The sequence below is a fragment of the Choloepus didactylus genome, chromosome 10 (assembly GCF_015220235.1).
Source record: "Choloepus didactylus isolate mChoDid1 chromosome 10, mChoDid1.pri, whole genome shotgun sequence".
NCBI lineage: Eukaryota > Metazoa > Chordata > Mammalia > Pilosa > Megalonychidae > Choloepus > Choloepus didactylus.
The window spans coordinates 46,391,168-46,418,915 of NC_051316.1; the positions used below are offsets into that span (position 1 = coordinate 46,391,168).

At 37.2% G+C, this 27,748-nt stretch overlaps 1 protein-coding gene across 5 annotated transcripts in view; it reads right to left on the bottom strand.

Moving 5' to 3' along the window:
• C10H9orf135 (chromosome 10 C9orf135 homolog) overlaps positions 1-27,748 on the bottom strand; it is a 246,029-nt gene that overhangs the window by 105,791 nt on the left and 112,490 nt on the right. For 2 of the 5 annotated variants that reach the window (XM_037797857.1, XM_037797856.1), the window contains one exon: positions 26,099-26,376. The exons of 2 other annotated variants lie outside the window; for them this stretch is intronic. In XM_037797857.1, coding sequence (XP_037653785.1) covers positions 26,188-26,376 — 189 coding nt within the window. In that variant the 3' untranslated portion in view covers positions 26,099-26,187. Of the gene's footprint in view, positions 1-26,098; positions 26,377-27,748 lie in introns of those variants that run through there. One more of the 5 variants, XM_037797859.1, reaches the window with a different exon arrangement.

Sequence of the window (27,748 nt, forward strand, 5' to 3'; positions counted from 1 at the left end):
TTTCATATTGCAAAGTACACATGCACTGTAGAAGTTAGAAAATGTAGATAAACAAAAATAAGGAAATTAAAATATATTCCCACAAACCAGAGGCTACCTCTGCTAAGAGCTTATTGTAAATCCTTCCAAATTTTTTTTAATATATTTATAAACATAGATGGAATTTTTACTAAAATTAGGTTATAGTGTACACGTTTTATATTCTTCTTTGCTCCCTTAATAATCTGCACTTTTCCACATCAAAAAAATTTCATCTTTTCTCATACCCAATCCATATTTCAATACCTTCAATTATCACCAGAATGATTTTACAGTTGCTTGGTCCAAACAATAATCCAATCCAGGCTCCCCCTTCTACTCTAGCAGAGTCTCCCCAACCCTCTTCCAATTTCTTCTAAAACCTCACTGACCTGTTGAATAGACTAGATGAATTGTCTTAGAGAATGTCCAATCTCTAGAATTGTCTTGTTATTTCCTCATAGTATCCTTTAGCTTGCTCATTAATGCCTTGCATTTCCTATAAACTGAAAGACAGAACTAAAGGCTTAATGTTTCAAGTTAAGCATGTCGCTAGACTACATCATAGGTGATGTTATATATTTCATATTAAATATTTTTAAATGTTAGTCTGGCAAAATTCTCAAAATAGGAGGTTGTTGACTAGAATATAGAAATTTATACATTATAGAAAATCATTTTCTCTAAAACAGGAAGCAATAAAAGATGTTTTCTGAATATGATCATATCCCAGGGAATACAAACCTCTCGAATTTACCCATTAATTTGCTTTCCACAGGGAAGGTAGGAGACATGCACTCCTACACACAAATCAGTCACCTACTCAAGTTTTCTAAAAATTCCTTGACCACATCCAGTTCATTAACTTTCTAAATCAGTCTGTTTCAGCAATGCCTCTTTCATTTATTTATTTATTCAACAAATATTTATTGACCACCTACTATGTGCCAGACTCTGTTGTACCTACTGAGAATATAGAGATCAAAAAAACCTGCTCTAATGGAGCGATTGATAACCCAGAACTGGCCTGGCCTGAAAATCTTAAACTCCATAATGTGATCTCTTAACACAACTTAAACCTTCCTTACACCTTCCATGTTTTCTCATTCCCTCACTACTCCTAAGCCTGTACGTTGACCTCACTAGAACACTCTGTTTCCAGGGCACCACACAAACCCACGCTTGACCACACTTTCCTTCTTAAGGAGGCTGTTCCCATGGGTAATGGAGCCCTTGAGCAACTCTCTCTACCATCTTCAATTCTAAAGAATTTCTGTTCCTACTATCTCCCTACACACCCCCACCCACAGTGATCTTCCCACTAACTCCTCGTAATCAAACTCAGACCTCCCTCAGTTTTAATTACCAACTATATATCCACTGCAGAAATCTCTCATTGCTCCAAGTCATTCTTATGAGCCCACTCCCATTATTTCCAACTGCCTGCCAGATGCCCCCACTTGGATGTCCCCACCTGGCTGTCCAAAATTCAACACATCCCAGACACAAAACATCTTCCACATCTCCACTTTTCCTTCCATGTTCTCTATCTTTAGTTGCACCGTTGATATCATTTAGGACTCCTGCCTGTCCCTCAAACTCCACCTTGCATATATTTAATCATTAAGACCAGCTAACTCTAAATCTTAAACTTTTTTGTCTGTTCCTCTCTGAGCCCACTGCCAATCCTTAGTTAAGCCCCCTTCATCTCTCTCCTGCAGTCTTGCAGTAGCTTCCTCACTGGTCTTTCTACTTCCAACCATGTTCCCCCCCCCCCCACCACCACCACCCCATATTCCTCTATACTGCCTTTGAGTTCTCTTTCTAATCATATTTCTTGTCATGTCTTCAATGGCTAATCCTCAACTCCTGGATAAAATTCTTTATTCTGCATGATACACATGGCCTTTTATGATCTGACTCCTGCCTCCCTGTTGCCTCAGCAACAACCCTTTCTCCCAGTCTCCCAAACTATGGGAACTATGGGAGGCATCATGCCTCCACGACTTTTCTCTAGCTCTTCCCTCTATTTTGAATTCCCTATTCATCCCACCTTGTCCCACATACTCACACCCATTTCCTTTAAGGCAAATGTCTACTCTCTCTTCATGTAGCAGCTCATGTGTCCCTTCTTACTGAGACTTTCCCCAACAGACCAAAGAATGGGCTTCTCTAGAATCCCATTGCACACATATCCATCACAGTGATTATATATTATATTACAATTGTCAGTTTATAGTCCTGTTTCCCATATAGTCTGTTTTCAGAGACAGACCAGTATTTTCCCAATGCCAGTCCTAGGTGCTTAATAAACATTTGTGGAATGAGTGAATAAATAAATGGACAACACACATTTTAAACAGTAACAACAACAACAACACAGCATTACTAGATCTTCAACTTTAACCATTCAGAAACTTCAACTTACCATTCAGAAACAATATTTTTAATATATGTCAAAAAGCATAGCTGCAAACTTTTCAAGTCCAACTATGTTTTCTTAAACAAACTTTTTATTGAAGTGTAAAACACATACAGAAAAATGCACAAATCATAAGGTTACAACACAGTGGGGTAACTACCACACAGATCAGAAAAAGGAGCATTATACCCCACTGAAGCAGCTCTAGTGCCCCCCTAGTCCTCACTGCCCAAAGATGACCACCATTTTGACTTCATATCCCAGATTAGTTTTACTTTTATTATGTTTTGAACATTCTATAAATGAAATTAGTCTTTTTTTTTTTTTTTTTTTTTGCATCTGTGGAGACTACCTAACTTTTACTTTTTCACATTTTCTTTGCCTAACAGATTTTTTGGGGGGTGTGGGGAGGGACTCCTAATATTGCTGAATTCACATAAAAGTGTTTTCCCCATTAAAAAAATAAGATATTTCATCCAAACACATTAATTTATGTAACAAAACAAGTTTACAAGGCTAGGCTATCAAACATCTTCACATCTCTGTAACAATTTCTCAGCTAGCATCTTCAGTCGGCAGCACTCATCACAACCACTTTTTAAAAATATTTAAATTAATTTTTTGTTTTAGAATAGCTTTTGATTAAATTAAAGTTATGAAGATAGTGCAGAGAGTTCCCATATACTACACATCCAGTTTCTCCTATTATTATGTGTCTTAGTTTCCTGGCTGCTGTGACAAATACCACACAAGAGGTTGCCAAAAACAACGGGCATTTATTGTCTCATGGTTTTGGAGGCTGGAAGGCTTGCTTCCTCTGCGGGAGTCGGTAGCATTCTGATAGGTCAGCAATCCTTTAGGTTCCTTGTCTTTCCCTTTTTTTGTCACATGGTGATGTCCTCTCCCTTCTCTACCAGTTTCCCACAACTTCCAGCTTCCAGCTCCTTCCCATGGCTTTCTCTCCTCTGGCTTCTGGGTTCTCCTCTTTATAAAGCATCCAGTGATAGGGTTAAAACCCATCTTGATTCAGCTGGCCTCACATTAACTAAAAAATAACATCTTTAAGTGGTCCTAATGACAATCGATTTACACCCACAAGAATGGGAATCAGATTAAGAACATGTTGGGGTACATAATCCAACCTATGGTACACTTGTCACAAGTAAAGATCCAATGTTGATATATTATTATTAACTAAAGTCCACACTTCATGTAAATTTCCTTAGTTTGTAATCTAATGTCCTTTTTCTTTTCCAATATCCCATTTAGGATACCACATTACATTTAGTAGTTATGTCTCCTTAGATTCCTCTTGACTGTGACAGTTTCTCAGACTTTCCTTGTTTGTTGATGACCTGGACAGTTTTGAGGAGTACTGATTAGGTATTTTATAGATTTCCCCTCAGTTAGGACTTGTCTGGTGTTTCTCTCATGATTAGACTGGCTTATGGTTTTTGGGGAGGAAGACCACCGAGTTATTAAAGTCCCATTTTCATCCTATCATATAAAAGTATGTGCTGGTTTGAATATATTATGTCCCCCAAAACACTATCATCTTTGATGTAATCTTGGGTGGGCAGATGTATGATTAGATTGTAATTCTTTGAGTGTTTCCATGGAGACACACCCCACCCAACTGTGGGTAATGACTCTGATTGGATAGTTTCCATGGGGGTGTGGCTCCAACCATTCAGCATGAGCCTTGATTAGTTTACTAGAGCACTATATAAGCTCAGACAGGAGTGAGCTTGCTACAGGCAAGAGGGACACTTCGAAGAATGCACAGAAACTGAGAAAGGAGCTGCAATTTACAGAGACAATTTGGAGACGGCCATTAAAAGCAGACTCTTGCTCCAGAGACGCTGAGAGAGGACAAACACCCCAAGAGCAACTGAGAGTGACATTTTTGAGGAATTGCAGCCTAGAGAGGAACATCTTGGGAGAAAGCCACTTTCAAACCAGAACTTTGGAGCAGAAGCCAGCCAAGTGCTTTCCCAACTAACAGAGGTTTTCTGGACACCATTGGCCATTCTCCAGTGAAGGTACCCAATTGTTGATCACTTACCTTGAACACTTTATGGCCTTAAGACTGTAACTTTGTAACCAAATAAACCCCGTTTATAAAAGCCGATCCATTTCTGGTGTTTTGCATTCCAGCAGCATTAGGAAACCAGAACAGAGTACATACTATCAACATGGCTTACCACTGCTGATGTTGACCTTGATCACCTGGCCATGGTGGTGTTCATCAGATTTCTCCACTGTAAAGTTACTCTTTTTTCCTAATACCTGTACTCTTTGGAAGAAAGTCACTATCTGCAGCTCATACTTAAGGAACTGGGAGTTATGCTTTTCCTTCTCAAGGTCAGAGTATCTACATGAATTGTTGGGAATTCTTCTGCAAGGAAGATTTGTCTATTCTCTCTCATCTGTTTATTTATTAAATAATTTATATATATATTTATTTTATATTTTGAGTTATAATCCAATACTATGTTTTGTTGCTCAAATTGTTCCAGCTCCATTGGGAGCTCTTTCAGTTGGCTCCTGTGCTCCTTTGACATATCTCCATCATAGGGTATGCATGTGGATATGTTTAGCACTTCCTTATTTTCTAGACTACAAGATGTTCCAGGCTCATCTTGTATATATTCCCTGCCCCTGTATTAGAATCCGCCATTTCTCCAGGGCTACAAACATGTTTAAGTCAGAGATCACCTCAAGCTGAATAGTCAGTGTACATTTTCTACTGCTGAGTTCTAAAAGCCTAGACATGTTTAAAAATGTGATCATTGATATTTTTCCATGAGTAATCACTACCTCCACATCTCAGTAGCAGCATTTGAGAGGTGAGACCATCTGCTTATTCTCTACTCATAAAACCTCCCGACCCTAATCCAGGATTTCAATAGAGGTAAGCCCATCTTCAGAAAAATCCAAGATTCTTTAGCATGCCATCTGTTTGGTAATCTCTTGAGATAATTTTTCTTTGCCTGACTTCTCTGATGTGAGAGGCATTAAATTTGCCTCCACACTCACTTCGTCTACTTATTTTCTTATCGTGCCTTCTGACTACCCATTCTCTTGAGTATTTTTTGTCTTTCAAAGCTACTGTTCTATAGTTACTCAATAAAACCCCAAAATTCCAACAGCTTCTATTTCTATTTCCCTGCTTTATGAAAGAGCTTCTTGCATACTCCACTAAACTTTAAACTATTTATGAGAAAAAGGCATCCTGAAAAGACATAGTCTATACTTTATGATTTCCCTGTGTTCTTTTCTTTAGCTGGCTCAAATAAATTTTTTTTTTTTTCAGATTTCCCTGTTTGCTTAAGACTTTTAGAGATATTTCTTTGTTTGAGGCCTTCAACTTTTAAAAAGTTGCTACATATTCTGTGAGGTTTGATTTTGTAGATAGTGACTAAGTGCTTTTCTGTTGCCGGCTCTGGGGTTTCATTTTTTCAAAAAGCTGAGTCAGCTTCTTAATTGCCATTATCATACCAACTAGCTCATCAATTTACCACTTGAATTAAATCTGTTGGGAGTTTATATAAGTTTTCGACACAAATTTGAATCAAATGCATCAAAAACATAATTCAACACTGAAAAATGCTCTCACTTTAATCTATTCTTTAACTCTCTCCATTTTCCAATTACAACTTGAATTTTTCCTCTCCTAAATCTTACCATATTTGATCCCTTTCAATTTGTTTTTCTACTTGGCTATTACATTCATTTGTATAGACCTAAAAAAAAAAAAAAATCCAGTTAAATGCAAATTTTTTTTCTGATAGTTATAGAGGTTAGTTTAAAAACCTATCCCATGCAATCTTACATTCTCACAAATAAACACTTAGGCACCTATATAAATGTAAGGTAAAGGTGAAGGCTCCTATATGAATTCAAAGTTAAGGTTAAAAGGCTCTTGTTAAGTCTTTAGTGTGTTGTTACCAAATAGAAAAAATAATTATAACCTACAAATAAATACTCAATTTTGCCTAAAGTTAAAATGATAGTTGAAACCATGGGCCACAAGTTCTAGTGATATTTGAGGAAAACCTTAGAGTGAAGACACAGGTAGTTTTGACCATGTAGAGTAGAGAGGGGTAGCCGTTTCCCTTTGTTTAGAAAGGGAGAAAGTAGAGCATGCATACATCCCAAGTACCATAACATTTAAGGTACATCCATACTTTATTTCATCATCATAAGATGGGTTTCTGTCTAAATCTGTTTACTAACATATGTACTTGTTCTTTTTTTCTTTAGTAGTAGAACTGAGATAAAAAAATTTACTTCACCTATGTATGTACCACTTACTAGAGACTTACATTAGTTTTGTCCCCCAGCCTCCTTAGAAATTGCTTAAATCAATGTTTCCCCTAATATCTTCCATAAAATACTAATACACGAGGATATATTAATAGATAGCCCCTGCAAAAATTATTCTGTGATCAAATAAACCTGGGAATAGCTGGCTTAAATAAGGTTTAACTGACTTCTGTTCTACAGAATTTCTCAATATCTTTAATATTTGAATGTGCATTATAATGCACCAAGATGGGAATATGGTGAATAGCATTCCCCAAAGGCATTTGGCCACAGAACACTTTTCTTCAAGGAACATCTAATTACATTCCCAGACCAAATTTTGAGAAGTGCTAGAGTAATGTAAAGAGTAAGGGAGAAAGAAAGAAATTATAAAGGACTGTTGGGAGGATAATAATCCTGTTAACAATAGGAAACAGACAAGAAAGGACAAATTTGGGATAGAAGACAATTTAAATTTTGCACATAATGAGTTTGCTTTCTTGAGAGATGGACATGAACAGTCTATATAGGACTCAAGCTCAGGAGAGAGGTCAGAGCTAGGGCTATTGATTATTTTTATTGATTAGATGGCCTCTACCACACAGTCTCAGCACTCCAATATGTTACAATAGTGTGAGATAGGTCACAAGCTGCCTTTTACAAATATTATTTAAAATACCAAGTTTTCAAAAGCTTAACTTTTCAATAAAAATACATTAAGGGATGTCATAGATTTTTTTCTCTGTAATGACATGAAGACAACTTCTTTTCACATCAACAGGTGAGAGAATGCTCCCTAGGGAGGGACAAACTTTTGGTAATAAGTACTTTGATAGGCTGACTGAGGTAGAAAGCTGGGCTTCCAGGGCCCCAAATTATTAGTACTAGGCAGAGCTTCCCTGCATGAAACAAGAGAAAGGATGTGGGTTTACTCCTGAAATAGAGGAGAGGAGCCATGTGTTTTTAAAAGAGAAGATTTGGGTTTGGGTAAATGGAAGGATACAACAGAAGAGAAAGAAGACAAGATATAAGAGCTGGCATTTAATGGGGATTTTCAAGTGGATTGTCATATGCTGTGTGATATAACTAATTCTCATGCCCTATAAACTTCAGGATATTCTCAAAAGATATTAAGCATAGTGAGGTGAATTTGTTTTTTTTTTTTTAAAGAAACAAAGCCATGTTATGTTTGGCAGAGATCCTAGACAGATGCTTTCTGCATGAAAAAAAGAGAAAGCTAACATCCAGATGACACCTTTGGTGGACTTGGTTGGTTGCCTGGCCAATATGTTTTCCCCCATCTCTCTTCCTAACAGGACCCTGCTTTGCCTCAGGAAGAACCCCCACATGATTCAAAAGAGGCTAACCCCATTTGTAGCTGTCTTCTTTTGCTAGGCTGCTATTAGAAATACCACAAACTAGTTTGGACTTAAATAAAAAGAATTTATTGACTCATGGTTTCAGAGGCTAGAAGGCTTGCTTCTCCTGGGACCTGAGTGTTCTAGCTGGACAGCAATCCTTGGGTTCCTTGGCTTTTCCATAACATGGCAATGTCCTTTTCCGGTTCCACTGATTTCTGATTTCTGGCTCCTCCCTGTGGCTTTCTCTCTCTGTGTCTGAATTTCTTTGGCTTGCTTATAAAGGACTCCAGTAATCTGGATTAACGCCCAACCTCATTCTTTCAGGCCACACCTTAACTAAAATAACATCTTCCAGAGATCCTATTTACAATAGGTTCTCACCCACAGGAATGTGGATCAAGACCAAAAATATGTCTAAATTGGAATATAATTCAGTACTACCACAGCAGCTCATGAGGAGATTCTGATTTGTCGAAGCCAATCATGACATTTCTCTTTCCAAGGTCTCTCTTTTCATGTGATCCAATTCGACCACTAAGATTGTGTACAGGAGCATTCTGGGAAAGGTTTCCCAGCTCCTGAGAAACACACTCAAGAAGAGACAATTGTTCTTTTATCTTATGGACATTTTCATGTCTTGATATGAAGCCTGGAATGGTTGCATCCATCAAGAAGACAGTCTAGGAGGAGAGAGGCAAGAGAATTGCAGACACCATACACACTGTGCCTGGGCCCATCCTACTGCTGGACTTTTGGTACATAAGGCAGTTAAATATGCTTATTGTTTAAACCAGTTTAAGATAGAATTATGTTACTTGCTGCAAAAATATGCAAACTAATGCACAGCTATAATCATAATGCCACTCTCACTAACCTGCATTCTGTAAAGCTTTCCTACGTGGGAGAGAAAGGACTGCAGTTGAACTCAGCGCAACTGAAATGCTTAATAATCTGCAGCCAACCTAATCCTTGTCACACCTAATCCATGTTTGTAAAATGTTTTTGTGACTGTCATGCCGCACCCCCTACCCCCCACACACACACACTAAAAGGGTTCTATGCATGGTTGTTTCATTTCCTTACCAATGTTTTGGGATCTCATCAAATTCTGGAGACATCCAAGGCATTGTGTCATACCTGTGAATATTTTCTTATGGGTGCATTGGTAAAATCACAGTTCTACATAAAGATGATACCAAGAAATTGAATATAGTGAGAAGGGTAAAGGCCAATTCTTGGGAAATACCACTGTATAAGAGAGGTAGAAGGAGGAAGATGAGCCTGTGATGGATCAGCTAGAGAAAGGAGGGGCAGTGGATCTGGGATTGTATCATCGTAGGAGTCGTGAGTCAGCCTTGCCAATGCTCTGAAAAGCTGAGGGTGTCAGGGATGCAAAAGGCAACTTCAGGACTAGGTCTCTAAGAGGTCATATGTTTCAGGTTCCAGACAAGAAATAGATGGCATACTCAAATCAGACTATCTGTAGTTTATTAAATATAAAGGGAAAGTATGAGAAGGATGTAAGGAAATGGCAAGGGTTAATGCAGTACCCAGGTCCAGGAAAGGAAGGGCAAGGAATGTAGATGTTGAGAGAACTATTTACCTCTCCAAGGTCTGAAAGGACTTAAGGAAGGAACCTGAGGATGGACAATACTGCCTGCCTGGAGCTATGACCTCCATTCAAGGTTTGCAACTAGCCTGAGTCCAAACAAGGTAGTGAAGTACCTCACCCTACCTCTCCCTCCCTGTATCACCTGCTGGTGCTCCCCATTGACCAAACCAAAGGGAAGTCAGAGTAGGGTCACCAGATAAAACAGATAACCAGTTAAATTTGAGTTTAAGATAAGTGTAAGTACTTACATATTACTTAGGACACAGAGTAAAAATTATCCATTGTTCATCTGAAATTCAAATTTAATCCAGCGTCCTATATTGAGCAATAGGGCAAAGGAGTCCACTGATGCTTCTCTAAAGCACAGCCGCTCAGGGTCCAGAACAGAAGAAGAAAGTGCGGGGAGTGGATCTGATGAACACAGAGGCAAGACTGGAAGGAGTAGGTGGGCTAAAGGTGGAGGCAAATAAGAGTAGTCCATTCTTGGAGAATATGCTCGTGGTTTGAAAGAGTAGCAGGATTAAGGGATGGGGGTGGGTACCTGAGGGAGCCAGGTACAAAAGGGACTACTCAAGAGCACATTTAGAGTGGATAGGGTCCTTTCCTCCCAACTTTTGACACTGCTTTAATGCTTCTGAGGTAGGGGACAGTCTAAGTGCAGCCTGCAGCCTTTCCCCGGAACCCACAAATAAATCCTGTGCTCAGGACCAGATATGTCAGCTGGTGCCTAGGACAGATGGTGACTGTAGGTTGACTCCCTTCTTAGGGTGCCTGGAGACAAAATTCATCCCCTAGCAGACAGTGGCCTGACAGCACATCCCTTCTACTTCTGCCCCAAGCATATGTAAACTGACACTGGAGACTGTCTGGCTAAAGTATCTATATTTCTGTGACACCTGGCTTACCCCTGCTCTATATCTGTTCTTGACAGGGAGAGAACAGGATCCCTCAACTATGGCAAGCAAGAGAGAGAGAGAGGGGAGTACAAACAGACATTTCCCTGTGCAGGCTATGGAGCAAGACCTGCTGGCCATGGGGGCACTGTGATGATTAAGTTCATGTGTCAACTTGTCCAGGTTTTAGTGTCCAGTTGTTTGGTCAAGCAAGCACTTGCCTGATTATTACTGCGAAGGCAGTTTGTGGATTCAAATCATTAGTCAGTTGATTGCATCTGTGTCTGATGACATTCAAAATCAGCAAAGGAGATTGCCTTCAGCAATGAGAGAAGTCTCATCCAATCAGTTGGAGGACTTAAGGGAGGACTAAAGGTTTTAGCAGTCAGAAGGAAGAATTTCTATCTCTACTTCAACCAGTCAACCTCTTCTAGGGAAATCGCCACCTTCATCGTAGTTTCCAACTTATGTCTGGCCTGCCCTACGGAATTCAGATTTGCCTATCCCCATGATTGTGTGAGCTACATATAAATAAACTGATATATTTATTATAGGAATTGGCTCACACGATTGTGGGGATATCCTGTTGGTTCTGTTTCTCTGAAAAGCCCTGACTAAGACATTGATCAACGGCCGCTAGCAAAACTGACCTTGCTTTGTCTCTTCTCTGAGTAAAGGTTCCATCTACTGCCAGTGCGGGTCATGCTTTTGTTGGCACAAACCATGGAGTGTGTTGGGACCCTGGGACTGCTGTTCCTGATGGTAGGCATTGTTATACTTTTGCTACCCTCCATGCAGTCAGACTCCCTTGAAGGTGATAACCGATATCTCTCTTTGGACTGAAACTTCTCCTCCAACAGAACTCATCAATTTTTTTTCTCTAGTTGGTGTCCTGGGAGCTCTCCAGTAAACAGACTAGTAGAAGGATAAAGATTTAGAAAATGAAATTTTCAGATAACTAATACTAATACTTCTAAGATTTTACATTTAACTTTTAACAGGATCACCCATTAGTACTGACAAACTCTCTTTTTCTCTAGAATCCTGAGTTGATTATAAATTTTTTCAATAAGTCAATTTCTTCCTTGCATTGCTGTAAACCCAGGCTGCTGACTGTCTGTCTGCTCTTGCATTATTTTGTCAACATCTGTATTTTCTAGGATCTGGTCAAATATAATATAAAACTGTCATAAAGTGAATATGAATTTTTTAATTATAGTTTTGTTTGGAAGATGGAAATTGGTACCCACCATTGCTATGTTTTTTCTTTTAATTGAGCTCATAAATAGTACCTATATCCACAGTTAATTCTTGGTCATTGTATTAGCTAGGGTTCTCTCAGGAAACAGAATCAACAAGAGATACCTAAATCAAAGATTTTATAAAAGTGTCTCTGCAACTGTGGGGATGCACGAGTCCAAATCCCGTAGGGCAGGCAGCAAACTGGCAACTCCAATGAAGGTGTTTGATGAACTCCTCAGTCAGTGAACTGGCAACTCTGATGAACTCCTCAGGAAACGCTTCGCTGGCTAGCTGAAGAAGAAGTGAAGGTCCTCTGTCTCACTTAAAAGTCTTCAACTGATTGGATTAAATCCAGCTGATTGAATTCTCTCATTGTGGAAGACACACCCTTTGTTGATGTAATCAGTCACAGCTGCAATCAACTGACTGATGATTTAATAAATCAGCCTTCTGGTTTATTAAGCAGCCACAAACAACCTTGCAGTAACCGTTAGGCCAGTGCTTGCTTGACCAGATACCTGGGTACCATCACCTGGCCAAGTTGACACATGAACCTAACTATCACATGGAGCTGATAAACAGGTACATCAATAATAAGTCAAATTTGATAGTCATTCCCACACTGTACTTTGGTTGTTTATTTCAGCTTTTTGTTTGTTTTACTTCCTGGGTACAGCTACTGTCAACCCTCAGCATGTGATACGAAAGTGACTCATAAAAATAATGTAGAGTTTGTGTCCAGAAGGTTACAAATGTTGACAGAATTCATACTCTTCAATATATCTCAAGCCAATAGAAAAGAAGGCACTATGAGTAGGGATACAATGAGCCATCATCCATGACCTTCAGAGAACTTATAGAAAAACTGCATTTTCTATAATTGAAAATTCAGGGAGGAAGGCATAAAACAAACCCAAAGATGCAAACTGTATCTTTTAAAATATTTATCATGTGCTCCAGTCCTGAACATACAATTCACCACCATCATTCTACCAGTTTATAACTTCCATGAGCTTTGGTTAAAAGGACTTCAGATAACCAAATCTCACCAGTGAGTATGGACCCAAGAAAAGCAGCATGCATTCTACTTCATTTTTTGGTATGGTATTTCCTTAAAATATGCTTCCTTTTGCACCTCTTCAAGGCCATCTTTCCAGCTCTCAGTTTCACAAGCTGCCTGCATCACATCTATTGTATATATTATATCATTAAACATTCACCATCTCTTGGACATGAGCAGTATTTGTTCTGATTGGTGCTCTGGTTTGTGAGCAAATATCATTCTACTTTAGGGAGGATTTCAATCAGATGGATGGATTCTCAGACAACTCAGGCTTGCTGTATAGGACACAAAATTTTCTTAGGCTAATTTTGCCAGCTCCTCACATTTCCCAAAATTGCCAGAGGAGTCCTTGGTAATACAAACATGCTAACTGTCAGAATCCTTTTAACCAAAGCCACTGATTATATGGATTGCATTTTTTTACCTATTGCCCATGCACCCATTCATACCAGCATATGATTATGACAGACATCTTTATGCTAATTCCTCCAGCACTACTGAGTGCCCACTCTGTTTCAGACACTTGTGGCCCCAAGATGAGTAGATATAGCCCCTGCTTTACAGAAGGTCACAATTTAACTAGGGGGAAACATGAAATGGCCATAAAATAACCAGACGAGTGTATCATAGAGATATGAGAAAACACAAACACGGTTGAAGGAGCAAATAATTCTGGACTTCAGGAGAAAATTAGGGAAGATTTCGGGGGAGGAGGGCATTTCTCAAAATAGTCAAAATGGTCATAAGTCTCTGTTTTAAAGCTCTTCGGATGCACGGTGCCCTTAAATCTTTCACACTTTAATCTGGCTCACATCTATTGTATATATTATATCATTAAACATTCACCATCTCTTGGACATGAGCAGTATTTGTTCTGATTGGTGCTCTGGTTTGTGAGCAAATATCATTCTACTTTAGGGAGGATTTCAATCAGATGGATGGATTCTCAGACAACTCAGGCTTGCTGTATAGGACACAAAATTTTCTTAGGCTAATTTTGCCAGCTCCTCACATTTCCCAAAATTGCCAGAGGAGTCCTTGGTAATACAAACATGCTAACTGTCAGAATCCTTTTAACCAAAGCCACTGATTATATGGATTGCATTTTTTTACCTATTGCCCATGCACCCATTCATACCAGCATATGATTATGACAGACATCTTTATGCTAATTCCTCCAGCACTACTGAGTGCCCACTCTGTTTCAGACACTTGTGGCCCCAAGATGAGTAGATATAGCCCCTGCTTTACAGAAGGTCACAATTTAACTAGGGGGAAACATGAAATGGCCATAAAATAACCAGACGAGTGTATCATAGAGATATGAGAAAACACAAACACGGTTGAAGGAGCAAATAATTCTGGACTTCAGGAGAAAATTAGGGAAGATTTCGGGGGAGGAGGGCATTTCTCAAAATAGTCAAAATGGTCATAAGTCTCTGTTTTAAAGCTCTTCGGATGCACGGTGCCCTTAAATCTTTCACACTTTAATCTGGCTCACAGAAACCAATGGTCTCTAAATGACAGAGAAACAAGATATCTACACAAACATAACACTAGGCAGAAAATCTGGCCGAGAGAAGTACAGAGCTGGCTTTTTGTTGGGAAGATTCAGGAGGACCATGGATTGCGTGGCCATTTGGCAAATTGGCCACAAGCCCAGACACTAGAAAGTCACAGGCTAAAAGAGACAGTATCTCTTTAATCACTAAGAGTTAAATCATATTTGACTCAACAGTGAAGATATGTCCAGACCAGAAAACCTACCCCACTGACCCACAGAACAAAAGAAATTGTTTGTTGTTTTAACTTACCAAGGTTTTAGGCAGTTAGCAAAATCTAACTAATAAAATTATATATTCTCTTTTTTGATTGTAATATAATCTACATTGTCTCCTGGAAATGGACACAGAGACCTTGGAATTTACTTGTTAAATACTCATAGCCGCTCTATTTCATCTTCTTCCAAAAGGAAAGGAACAATTTCATTACATAGTGATGTCAGAGTGTTTCCCAATGTTTTCCCCTAACAGGAATGTTTGTTACTTTTTCAAATAGTTACAAATGGCCTAGATTTCATTAGGTTGTTTAAGGGGTTTATAAACACAAAAGTTTAAGATCCACTGATTAAAGAGGACATTTTGGCATGTGGGAAGAGCATTAGAAAATTAGATGAAATTTGATTACTGGAGAGCAAGCCTACATTACCACCCTGACAAATGAAAAGTAGAACTATATAACTAGAAATCAAAGAACACTTTTCCCATGCATTTTATGAATAGTCTCCATATTACTTTATTAATTTACTATATCACCATCTGTCATCATCATTATAAAAAATTGATTAAATATGTACATGTATGCTACATATTTTCACATGACAGTTTTTACCTCTAAGATCTTCCAGGATTCTCTACCTTTTCAACTATTATATCATTTTGTAACAGAAATTCCAATGATTTGTTTCTAAATATAATCTTCCAGACTGCTTCTCATATCCAGAAACAAAGAAAAATCTTTTTTTTTTTTTTTTTTTTTTTGGAAAAATATGGTACAGAAGGTTACCACCTTAAAAGATAAATAATCCAGTTAAACAACTGGCAAAGACAATGCTAAGTGTATATGAGATGGGGATATAGGGGAGGAATATGGGATTCTTTGTGGTGGTGTTATTTTCTGTCCTTACTATTGTATTGTATGAAATGTTATTTTTCTTTTTATCATCTTTTTATTATTATTGCTAAAAAAAAAAAAAAACTGGCAAAGACCTCAATAGAGATTTCTACAAAGGAGATATACAAATGGCCAATAAGCACATGGAAAGATTCTCAACATCATTAGGAAAATACAAATCAAAATCACAGTGAGATACCACATTTGTTTATCCATTTATCAGCTGATGGCCAACTGGGTTGTTGAGGTCCAATTCTAATCACAGTTCCTTATCCAGTCCTTTCCACATCCAATCTTCTGCTGCCAGGATTATTTTACTAAAACATCACATTTAATCATGTCACTCACTTCATCAAAAACCCTTCTCTCTGCCTATGAGATGCTGAAGGAATGCCATGGCTGACATACAAAGTCCTCTTTAGTTCAACCACAGCTAAGAATGAGAAGATCCTGCCTCCTTCTGAGGGGGCAGTTTGGGCCAGTAAAGCTCAAATCCCATTTAAAGGTCCTCTACCCAACCAAATAATAATAATAATAATAATAATAATAATAATAATAATAATAATAATAAAACAAATGAACAGACCCCAACAAGAAAAAGCAAAAGCCTAAAGTAAATTGCATGCATATTATTTAGCTTTAGGATTTTATTATTTATACTTTTAATCTGTTAATTATTAAGAGTTTAGTGAGAGTCCTGGAGGGACAATGGGTTTTATAGTCAGAGAGAGAATGGGGAGTTAATGCATAATGGGTGCAGGGTTTCTGTTTGGGAAGATGGGAAAGAAAAAAAAATATCCTAAAAAATCTCTTCCTTGAACTGCTTCTCTTCAAAAAAAAGAAAAAATTTTTATAAAGCTTATGATCTTAATATTTGGAACACTAATTCACTTGTTAGATTTTGCTTGGATTTCCCACTTTGATTTACAATGATTGCTTCATGCTTGCTCCACTTCAGATATTTGGAGTGGACTTCCAGTTATCTGTAAGCTGCCCTACCACCTCATTAGTCAGCTCATCTGAAATAATGAGCTAACTGTTGGTCAGCACATCTTTAGGAAAGAATTTTTCTGCCACTCTCTTCTGGAGGGTGGCTGTGCCAGGCACTTCTGTGACCTCTCCCTGATTGCCACCTACACTGTATGACTCATAAAAAGGACCTGACCATTTCTGCCTAGGGTCTAGTGAATCTGGAGATTTTCTCTACTTCTAAAGCGCTAGTATCCAAGGAGCAACTTTCCTTTGTAAACAAACCAGTTTGCTGGCTAGGCTCTGCTTTCTGTTTTGATCTGCCAGCTCTATATCCTAGGGGTTGGTTCTGGTATCCTCAATTCTTGCCCTCTTCTCAAATGGGGTCTCCAAAGAAGACAGTTGGTTTCAGGCTTGTCTAAGCTCTGTTTCTAAAGCTAAGCCCTTGGCCCATTTCCCATCTTTATTTGCTATACCATATGCCCCGGGATCTTGATTCCTTCTTGAGCTCAACTAGATTTGTTATGTACGTACTGTTAGGATACAGCCTCTGGTTTCAAAGCACACTCCCAAAGCCCCAAAGCTGCCATTTTGCAAATTTTTTACCACCTCATTCATCCATTATACAGATTATTATTTCTTTTCCCACCTCCCCTTAGGTAAGGGGTCACAGGGCCTCCATAAATAAGTGAAGTGAACCAGGTGGGACCTGCAACAAAATGAAGAACTTAGCCCTCATCTAAAGAGGGATTTTTATACATACCTCTGCTGATTGTTGCTGTATGATAATGTGGCCCAGTGCTGCCAGACTTGCCAGTTTGACAAAGAAATGGAAATCAAGAATTTTAAGTAAAATGTCCCAATTTGTAAGGTTTGAATCAATTTTTAAAAATTTTAACACACAGTGCAGTCTAAATAAAACATACCTGTAGGCAAAATTTAACTCAGAGATGGCCATTGTGGACATATCTGCTTAGGATCTGCCCAGGCAACTGTTTCCAGCACTTTTGTACTCAGCCATAGTGATCGCGCACCAACAGTTTTCACATGGCAATGCATAAAGGCCAAAGGACAATACTTAATGAATACTGAATATATGTACAAAATAGCCAACCTTAAAAACCCACAAGAGACAGCAGTTGAGGGTCTCAGGTGGTTTCCTGTAAGGTATGCAGGTGGACCAATCAGGAGGCAAGGTGGTCAATTCCTAAAGAAGACATTCTCCAATGATCAAATCCAAGTTCCAATTTTTCTTCCTACAAATGATCTTTAGTACTGGTGAAATAAACTATTGAAACAGTTATCTCAAAGAATCCCTGTTGATACAAAATACTTATACCTAAAAGAACTAGAGGTAAGGTCCAACCTCTGCTCATCCATTCACAGAGGGTGACTGATTACCTGGAATGGGACAAACCCCTGCTATTTTATTTCAATGCACCATTTTACTCAACTAGTTTAAGTACAATCTCTCTTATTTTATTCTCCTTCTAACCCAAACCAAAACTGATTTCTAAGTCGATCCCAGGTTATTTATACAAAATGTTACGTTAGTCATTGTGATGGTATAGAATTTCTGCTAACATAGGTGAATTTTCTTTTATTTTCTAGATACCAGGCACTATTCAAATGTAATGATTAGGCCATTAAGACTTTTTCCCCACAAAGATAATTATGTAATGATGAGCAGCTAACCAACCAGATTTGCATATGTTTATGATTGTTACGAGTGATTAAACTTGACTCTAGGTAGGTATCCACTAGAACAGGCAATGTATAATGAATTAGCATTACTAATAGCTATTTATGCATTTATGATATACATATTTATGTATGTATGTATACATGCACACCCTTTAAAACAGCAAGAAGTTATAGTAAAACTGCTGATGGAAGCTTACTTGGTGTTTTGGTTTCCTCATTGCTAAAGCAAATTCCATGCAATGGGTTGGCTTAAACAGTAGGAAGTTATTGACTCAAGGCTTTGAGACTAGAAGTCCAAAATCAAGGCATCATCAAGATGATGCTTTCTCCCAGAAGACTGTGGCATTTCTGGGGCTGGCTACCAACAGTCCTTGGTCCTTGGATTTCTGTCACATGGCATTGCTCATGGTGGCCTCTCCCAGCTTCTCTTTTCTTTTTCAGGTTCTATTGACTTCCTACTTCTGGCTGCTCCCCGTGACTTTCTCTACGAGGCCTTCAGTAATGTTGGCATACCAACATTTTCTTTATTAATTTCATTTCTCCCCTCACAAAGCTTTGATAATTTCTAATATTTTGCTAATCATTAGTTGGAAGCAGTGCTTGATTACTATTTAACATCTTCAAGGTCTTTTTTTAGGAAGCAAAATAATGAGAGTAATTAAGCCTAGGCTAACCAAATAATTAAACTCATCCTCAGAAGAAACAAAAGTTCAAATGCATTCAAAGATCATCCAGAATCTGCTATTTATATAACCATAGGCAAACAACTTGAACTTATGTGGGCCTCTATTTGCTCATCTGTAAAATGAAAGAGTGAGACTAAATAATTAGTAAGGTTTCTTCCTAATCTATCACTAGATAACTAGATTTTCCAACAAGCCCTTAAAGTTTCACTAATATTCTGTCTGTATCTCTGCTACCTCATACACTCAAATAGTGTTATATTGAATAAGGAAAACATATGTTGCTGAAAAAATAATCCAGGATGCAGCTAGCAAACAGAGAAAAACAGAAGTCTGTAAAAGGACACTCTGCCTCCTGTAATGCAAATTGACATAATTATATGGTCAGTGTTGCTCAAACTTTGGCCATTTGAGCTTTTAAATGTTTGTTATATCTGAGTACCAGCTATATTTTTATTCATTTAAAACAATACTTTAAATGGAATGTAAAATATCTCACCTTTTTATTTTGATTAGCCAAATTATAAGCAATCATAAGCTTGATTGTGCTAGTTTAATGTATTTTTTCTAACAAAAATTAAACTGGCTTCTGGTCAATCAAGATGGCTCAATAAGATGCTCTAGGGTGCAATTCCCCCACAGACTCTTTGAACAACTGGCACAAACTGGCAGAGTCACCTTCCTTAGCACTCCAAAAAATAGTTAAAGGGTTGCAGTACCCAAGCAAGTGCCAAATTAAGAAAATGCAACTTTAAAAATGGTAGGAATAGCTCATGGCACCGTTGCTGGATTCCCCCCCACCCACCCCACTCCCTCCTTGCTACAATGTGAAGCCAGCCTGCACTCCCATCGTGAGCCCCTGACCCTGTCCTGGAGGGTGCAGAGTAACTCCTATGAATATACTGGGATACATATATATTGGTGCCAATCTATTAGATGGCAGCTGAAAGACTGTACCAGGAAGCTTGTCTCTGGCTCTCCCAGAACTTGCCCTACAAGCAGAAGTAGCTTATGGAGAGTTAAGTCCCTATAAGAAACAATTAAGTCAAAGCTGCCTGGGGCAAAGGATTACCTGAAAAATAAAAAAAAATAAGAGTACACAGGAAGGGGAGAAATTGTATTTCATAAGGAGTAGAGGGGGCATTCAAATATCTGTAAATGGGGGAATTTATAAGTAAATACAAGCCCAGGACAAAACTCAGATTCAGAAAAGACATAGAGGAACCTGCACTTCATATTCATCTCAGCCTGATTTTCTTGATAGGAGAACTAAACCCTGAAGGAAAGCAACAGGCAATGCAGAGCCAATTTGCAAAGACTGAAAGATGATTTTTTGTAACCTCCTGGCACCCAAGGAAATCTCTCTCATATTACAAGCTGGATACAAATTAAAGGAACAGACACCTTAGGGACCAAATTCCAGAGTTAACAGTTTATTAAAATGTAGTGAGCAAAAGATTGTAAGACAAACAAAGAAACAGGAAATGATGGCCCATCCAAAGGAGCAAGATGAAAATCCGGAAACCATCACTGAAGAAGACCAGACATTGGACATACCGGAAAACACACTTAAAAAATGATCCTCCTTATGCTCAAGGAGATAAAGGAAAACACAGAGAAAGAACTATAGGATATAAGGAAAACAATGAAGGAACAATATTAGACTCTCATTAAAGATATAGAAATGTTTAAAAGGAAACAAACAGAACTACTGGAGTTGAAGAACACAATAACTGAAATGAAAACTTTCCTAGAGGGTTTCAACAGCAGTTGAAATTGACTGAAGAAGGAATCAGTGATCTTGAAGACAACATTACTGAAATTACTCAGTCTGAAGAGCAAAAAGAATTTTGAAAAGTGAACATAGCCTAAGAGATCTGTGGGACACCATCAGGCATACCAATATATACATTGTGGGAGTCCCAGATGGAGAAAAAAGAAAGAAAGGGGCAGAAGGACTATTCAAAGAAATTATAACAGAAAACTTTCCAATTTTAACAAAAAACTTGAATATGCACATTCAAGAAGCTCAAATGAAGCTAACACAGGACAAACTCAAAGATACCCACATCCAGAAACATAGTTGAATAGTCAAACTGTTGAATGTCAAGGACAAGGGGAGAGGTCTGAAAGCTGCAAGAGAAAAGCAATGTGTTCTGTACAAGAGAGTACCAATAAAATTAAATACTGATTTCTCATCAGAAACCAGGGAAGCAAGAAGGCAGTGTGATGAAATATTTAAAATGTTGGAAGAAAACAATTGCCAACCAAAAATTTTATATCTGGTGAGACTGGTCTTTCAAAAATGAGGGAGAGAATAAGACATTTCCAGATAAACAAAAGCTGAGGGAGTTTATCACCACTAGAGGAGCCCTATAAGCAATACAAAAAGGAGTCCTTCAGAGTGAAAGGAAAGAACACTAAACGGAGGATCAAAGCAGTAAAGAAATAAAGATCTCTGATAAAGGGAACCATATTGGTAATTATAAATATCAGTTCTATTTTAATGTATTGTATTTTTTGGTATGTAACTCCACTTTTTACTTCTTACAGGTTTTAAAATGCAAATTCAGAAAAAGTAATGATAAATCTATGGTCTGGGACATACAATGCATAAAGATACAAGTTTTAACAAGTACAAAAGAAAGTTGGAGGGGTGGCAGAGCCTCAATAATATATGAAGCAAATATTGATAGATTTGAAGGGAGAAGTAGATAGCCCTACATTAATATAGAAGACTTTAATGCACCAATTTCAATAATGGTTAGAACCTCCAGATCGATAAGGAAATGGAAGACTTGAATGATACTCTAAACCAACTAGACCTAACAGATATTTATACATATACACACACACACATATATATGAAACAGTTCACTAAACAGCCACAGAATGCACATCCTTTTCTAGTGCACATGGATCATTCTCCAAGATAAACCACATGTTAGGTCACCAAACATTCTCAATAATTTCAAAAATATTGAAATCATAATGTATCTTCTCCAACAACAATGGAATGAAGCTAGATTTCAATAACAGACAGAGAACTGGGAAATTCACAAATATGTAGAAATTAAACAACATATTCTTAAACAACGAATGGGTCAAAGAAGAAATCATAAGGGAAATTAGGAAATATCTTCAAGTGACTGAAAACAAAAACACAATGTACCAAAACTTATGGGATGCAGTGAAGGCAGGGCTGAGAAGGAAATGTATAGTTCTAAATGCTTACATTAAAAAAGAAGAAAGACTTCAAATCAGAGACCTAATCTCAAAACTGGAAGAACTAGAAAAAAGAAGAGCAAACTAAATCCAAAGTGGGCAGAATGAAGGAAATAACAAAGATTTGAGTGGAGAAAAATGAAATAGATAATTAAAAAAAAAATAGAATCAACAAAACAAAAAGTTGGCTCCTTGAAAAGATTAATAAAATCAATAAATTGTTAGCTACAAAGCAAAAAAGAGAGAACACAAATAACAAAAATCAGAAATAAGAATGGGGACATTATTACCAACCCCACAGAAATAAAAAGATTTTAAGAGGATTTTATAAGAAACTGTACACCAACAAATTAGATAACCTAGCTGAAATGGACAAATTCTTAGAAACACAGAAACTACCTAAACTAAATCATGAAGAAATAGAAGATATCAATAGACCAATAACAAGTAAAGAGATTGAATTGGTTATATGAAACCTGTCAACAAAGAAAAGTCCAGAACCAAATGGCTTCATTCGTGAATTTTACCAAACATTCCAATAAGAATTAACATCAATTCTGCTCAAACTCCTCCAAAAAGATTGAATGGGGGGGTGTGCTGGTTTGTATATATTATGTCCCACCAAAAAAGCCATATTCTTTAATGCAATCTTGTGGGGGCAGACATATTAGTGTGGATTACATTGGAACCTATTGGTTCAGCGTTTCCATGGAGATGTGACCCACCCAACTGTAGGTGATAGCTCTGATTAGATAATTTCCATGGATGTGTGGCCACGCTCATTCGGATGAGCCTTGATTAGTTTACTAGAGCCTTATATAAGCTCAGACATAAGGAGCTCATTGCCGTAGCTGAGACAAACATTTTGAAGATGGCCATTGGAAGCTGATGCAGACAGTTTGGAGAATGCCATTTTGAAACACAACCTGGGATCAAGCAGACACCAGCCATGTGCCTTCCCAGCTAACAGAGGTTTTCCAGATGCCAATGGCCTTTATCCAGTGAAGGTACCCTTTGTTGATGGACACTTTATAGCCTTGAGACTGTAACTGTGTAACCAAATAACCCCTCTTTTATAAAAGCCGATCCATTTCTGGTGTTTTGCGAAAAGGCAGCATTAACAAACTGGAACAGGGGGAATATTCCTTAACTAGTACAATGCGACCAATATCACCCTAATACCAAAGTCAGATAAAGATACTACAAGAAAAAAATTACAGACCAATATCCCTTATAAATACAAAAGCAAAAATCCTCAAAAAAAAAAAAAAATACTAGTAATCTGAATCCAACAGCACATTAAAAAAATTAAACTTCTTCATCAATTGTAACAAAGGAACCACAGTAATGCAAGGTGTTAATCATACGGGGGTTGGGGAGGATATAGGAATTTTGTATTTTCTTCAAGATTTTTCTGCAACCCAAAACTTTTCTAATAAAAATATTATGTAAAAAGAAATTATACACCATGATCAAGTGATCCAAGTATGTAAGGGTGATACAATATAAGAAAATCAATTAATATTATACACAACATTAACAGAATGAAGGGGAAAAACACATGATCATCTCAATTGAAACAAAAAAGGTATTTACTAAAATCATTTCAAAAACTAGGAATGGAAGGAAATTTCCTCATCATTATAAAGGGCATATATGAAAATCCCACAGCTAACATCATACACAAAGGTAAAGATTGAAAGCTTTTTCTCTAAGATCAGGAACAAGGCAAAGATGCCCACTGTCACCACTCTTATTCAACATTTTACTGGAAGTTCCAGTCAGAGCAATTAGGTGAGAAAAAGAAATAAATGGCATCCAAATTGGAAAAGAAGAAATAAAACTTTCCCTATTTGCAGCTGACATGGTCCTATATATGCATAATACTGAAAAATCCACAAAACTACTAGAGCTAATAAATGAATAAGACAAAGTGGCAGGGGACAAGATGGATTCAGCAAAGTGGCGGGGGACAAGATTAATATGCAAAAATCAGTAGTGTTTCTACACACTAGTAATGAACAGTCTGAAGGGGAAATCAATGAAAAAATTCCATGTATAACAACAACTAAAAAAAATCAAATATCTAGGAATAAATTTACCCAAGGATGTAAAAGACCTGTAGGCAGAAAACTACAAAACATTGCTAACAGAAATCAAAGAAGACCTAAATAAATGGAAGGTCATTCCATGTTCATGAATTGTAAGACTAAATATTAAGATGTAAATTCTACCCAAAGTGATTTACAGAGTCAACTCAAACCCATTCAAAATTCCAACAGCCTTCTTTGCAGAAATGGAAAATCCAATCCAAAAATTTATATGAAAGGGTAAGGGGCCCCAAATAACCAAAACCATCTTGAAAAAGGAGAACAAAGTTGAAGGACTCACACTTCCCAGATTTAAAACTTATCACAAAGCTACAGTAATTAAAACAGCATGGTACTGGGACTAAGGATTTAAAACTTATCACAAAGCTACAGTAATTAAAACAGCATGGTACTGGGACTAAGACAGACAGCTAAACCAATGGAAACAAACTGGAAGTTCAGAAATAAAGCCTCACACCTTCGGCAAATTGATTTTTGAGAAGAGTGCCAAGTCCACCCAAAGGAAAGAATAGTTTCTTCAACAAATGGTGCTTGGAAAACTGGATATCCATAAGCAAAAGAATGGACGTGGACCCCTACCTCACACCATATACAAAAATTAACTCAAAATGGATCATAGACCTAACTAAAAAAAACTATAAAAATTCTAGAAGAAAATGTAGGAAAACATCTTCAGGACTAAGAAATCCTACAATTCAGCAACAAAAATACAAACAATCTTAATTTTCAAAATGGGCAAAAGTCTTGAATAGACATTTTTACAAAGAAGATATACAAATGGCCAAAAGCAGATGAAACAATGCTCAATATCATTATTCATCAGAGAAATGCAAAACCAAACCACAATGAGATACCACTTTACACTCCCTAGGATGGCTGTTATTTAAAAAAAAAAAAAAAAAAAAAAAAAAACAGAAATCAGAAAATAACAAGTGTTGGACAGGATGTGGAGAAATAGGGACACTCATCCATTGCTGGTGGGAATGTGGAATGGTACAGCCACTGTGGAAGATAGTTTGGTGGTTCTTCAGAAAGCTAAGTAGAGAATTACCATATGAACCAGCAATCCTACTTCTAGGTGTATACTTGAAAGCAAGGACTAGAAATATTTGTAGACCAAATATTTTGTGAGATCACTGATTTGATATAATTAAAATAAGCACATTTGAGAAGTCAAAAACTAGAATACAGGTTACTGGGGGCTGAGGTGGAGATAGTAAATGGTGAGTTAATGTATAATCGGTACAGAATTTCTGTGGGGGAGTGATGGAAAATTTTTGTTAATGGATAGTGGTGATGGTAGCACACTAATGTATATATAATAACACCACTAAACAATATATTTGAATGTGGGTAAAAGGGGGGAATTTTAGATTGTGTATTTGTTATTAGAATAAGAATATATTTTTAAAATCCATAGGACTGTACAACTCAAAACAGTGAACCCTAATGTAGACTATGGTTAATGCTACAATTATAATAATATTCTTTTATCAATTGTAATAAAAGTACAACACTAATGTAAAATATTAATAGGGAAAGCAGTGATTGCAGGGGTATATGAGAACTCTATTTTCTGCATGATTTTTCTATAAACCTACAAATTCTCTGATAAAAACAAAAATAAATGCAGTTTAAAAAAATAAAACAAAACAAAATAAAATATAGCTTTATCAAGTACCATCTAGAATTGTGTTGTATACATTCAGCAGTACACTAATAAATTTTGGGAAATGCTGGACTAATCTATGCAAATAAGGATATCTATACTTGTCTAGAATAAAAGATTTTGAGTTTAAAGGAATCTACCATAGTAACATTTATACTGCATTTATTAAGACGGAAAATCAACCATTACATCCATTATTCATTCATTAGAAACAGAAAAATCTGATTCTATACATTATTTTAAAAAGGGGACAATAGGACCACCAGTTGCTGGGTAGAGTTTTTGTTTTACATCTGAATTAGCATAAATCCCACTCTCATCATGCCAAGTGTTGATGCCATATCTTTTGGAGCCATCTAGATCTGTGAACTGAGAACGGCATTTTCTGTGGACTATTGAATAATCACCTTGACAGGGATAATCCTATGAAAGAGAAAAAACATCAAATGATTGAGATGCATAGAAAAAAGGTGAACTGCAAAAGTTGATCTTTAATGTATTATTCTTACTGTGATCAAAGATTAATTTTCAAATAATTGATTAATTTAATTTCTCAATATAACAGATGCTCAATGAAGAAATGGCTATTGCATTTACAAATCCTTATTGTGAAAGAAGAATCTAGGTCACAGTTGTTTTATTTATAAAACTAAAAAAAAAAGATCATATATGTAAAATTTTTCTAAACCATAATTACAGAGCATAAAGAAAAATTTTAATTTTATTATCATCTAAATAAGACTGAATTATAATTTAATTACCATTCAACATATTTTCATTAACATAAGTTATAATAATTCCAAAGAATAATATCTTAGATTATGTTTTTAATAATCAGTACCGTAAGAAAAGGGTTAAGTTTAGTTTTCACATAAAGGTGACATGAAATAGGGGAAAAAGAAACTAAACACAATTAGCACAAACTGACTCTGTGATTAGAGGGAAAGCAAGAGCCTCTGACGTGAGCCTAGAGCTAATGCCAGCTCCTTATCTGGGTAAAAATAAGTAATAACCAAGGTTACTAAATGTGAAGGAATATGAGGTGTAATCAAAGGCAGGTTAGGCAGCTCTCTCAGATAAACTGTAACCTCTGGAGTACCCAGCCAATGGGGAAACAGGGGAGGGACCTGCGTGTTAGGCTTAGAAAATAAATTGTGCTGCTTTCCTTTGTTTGGTGCGCCAACCATTCCATTCTTTCTTTTGGTAGTGTGCCCGCTCTTGCAAGAACAAAAATAAAATTTCTTTTCTCCTCCACAATCGGGTGAGCCTTTGTTTTCTTCCAGGTACAGTTCTGTTTCTCACAGTACCAAGTCATATTTCCCAGGACAGTGGTGTATGCCAAACCCTAAAACTGGTTCCTATGAGAAATTTACCTCAGTACAACCCAGTAAAATGTTAAAGATGTTTATTCTTAGAACACTTCATAAAAGTTTCTATTGTAATAAAACAAGACACCATCACTGACCATTTCCCAACCATCACTGACCATTTCCCAAAGGAAATATCAATTCTTTGATTACACCAGTGGTGATGGCAGACAGAGAACATAAACTCCTAGAACTGATTACCTATTTTCTGTTTTAAATTGGTAATAATAATAAACAATAAAATCCTAAAGCTATATGGGTTTTTGCTTTTGGTTGTTGGGGTCTGTTCCTTTGTTTTATTTTTGGTTTAGGTAGAGGAACTTTAAATGAGATTTGAGCATTACTGGCCCAAACTGCCCCCTCAGAGGGAGACAGGATCTTCTCATTCCTAACTGCCTTTGAACTGAAGAGGACTTTGAATGCCAGGC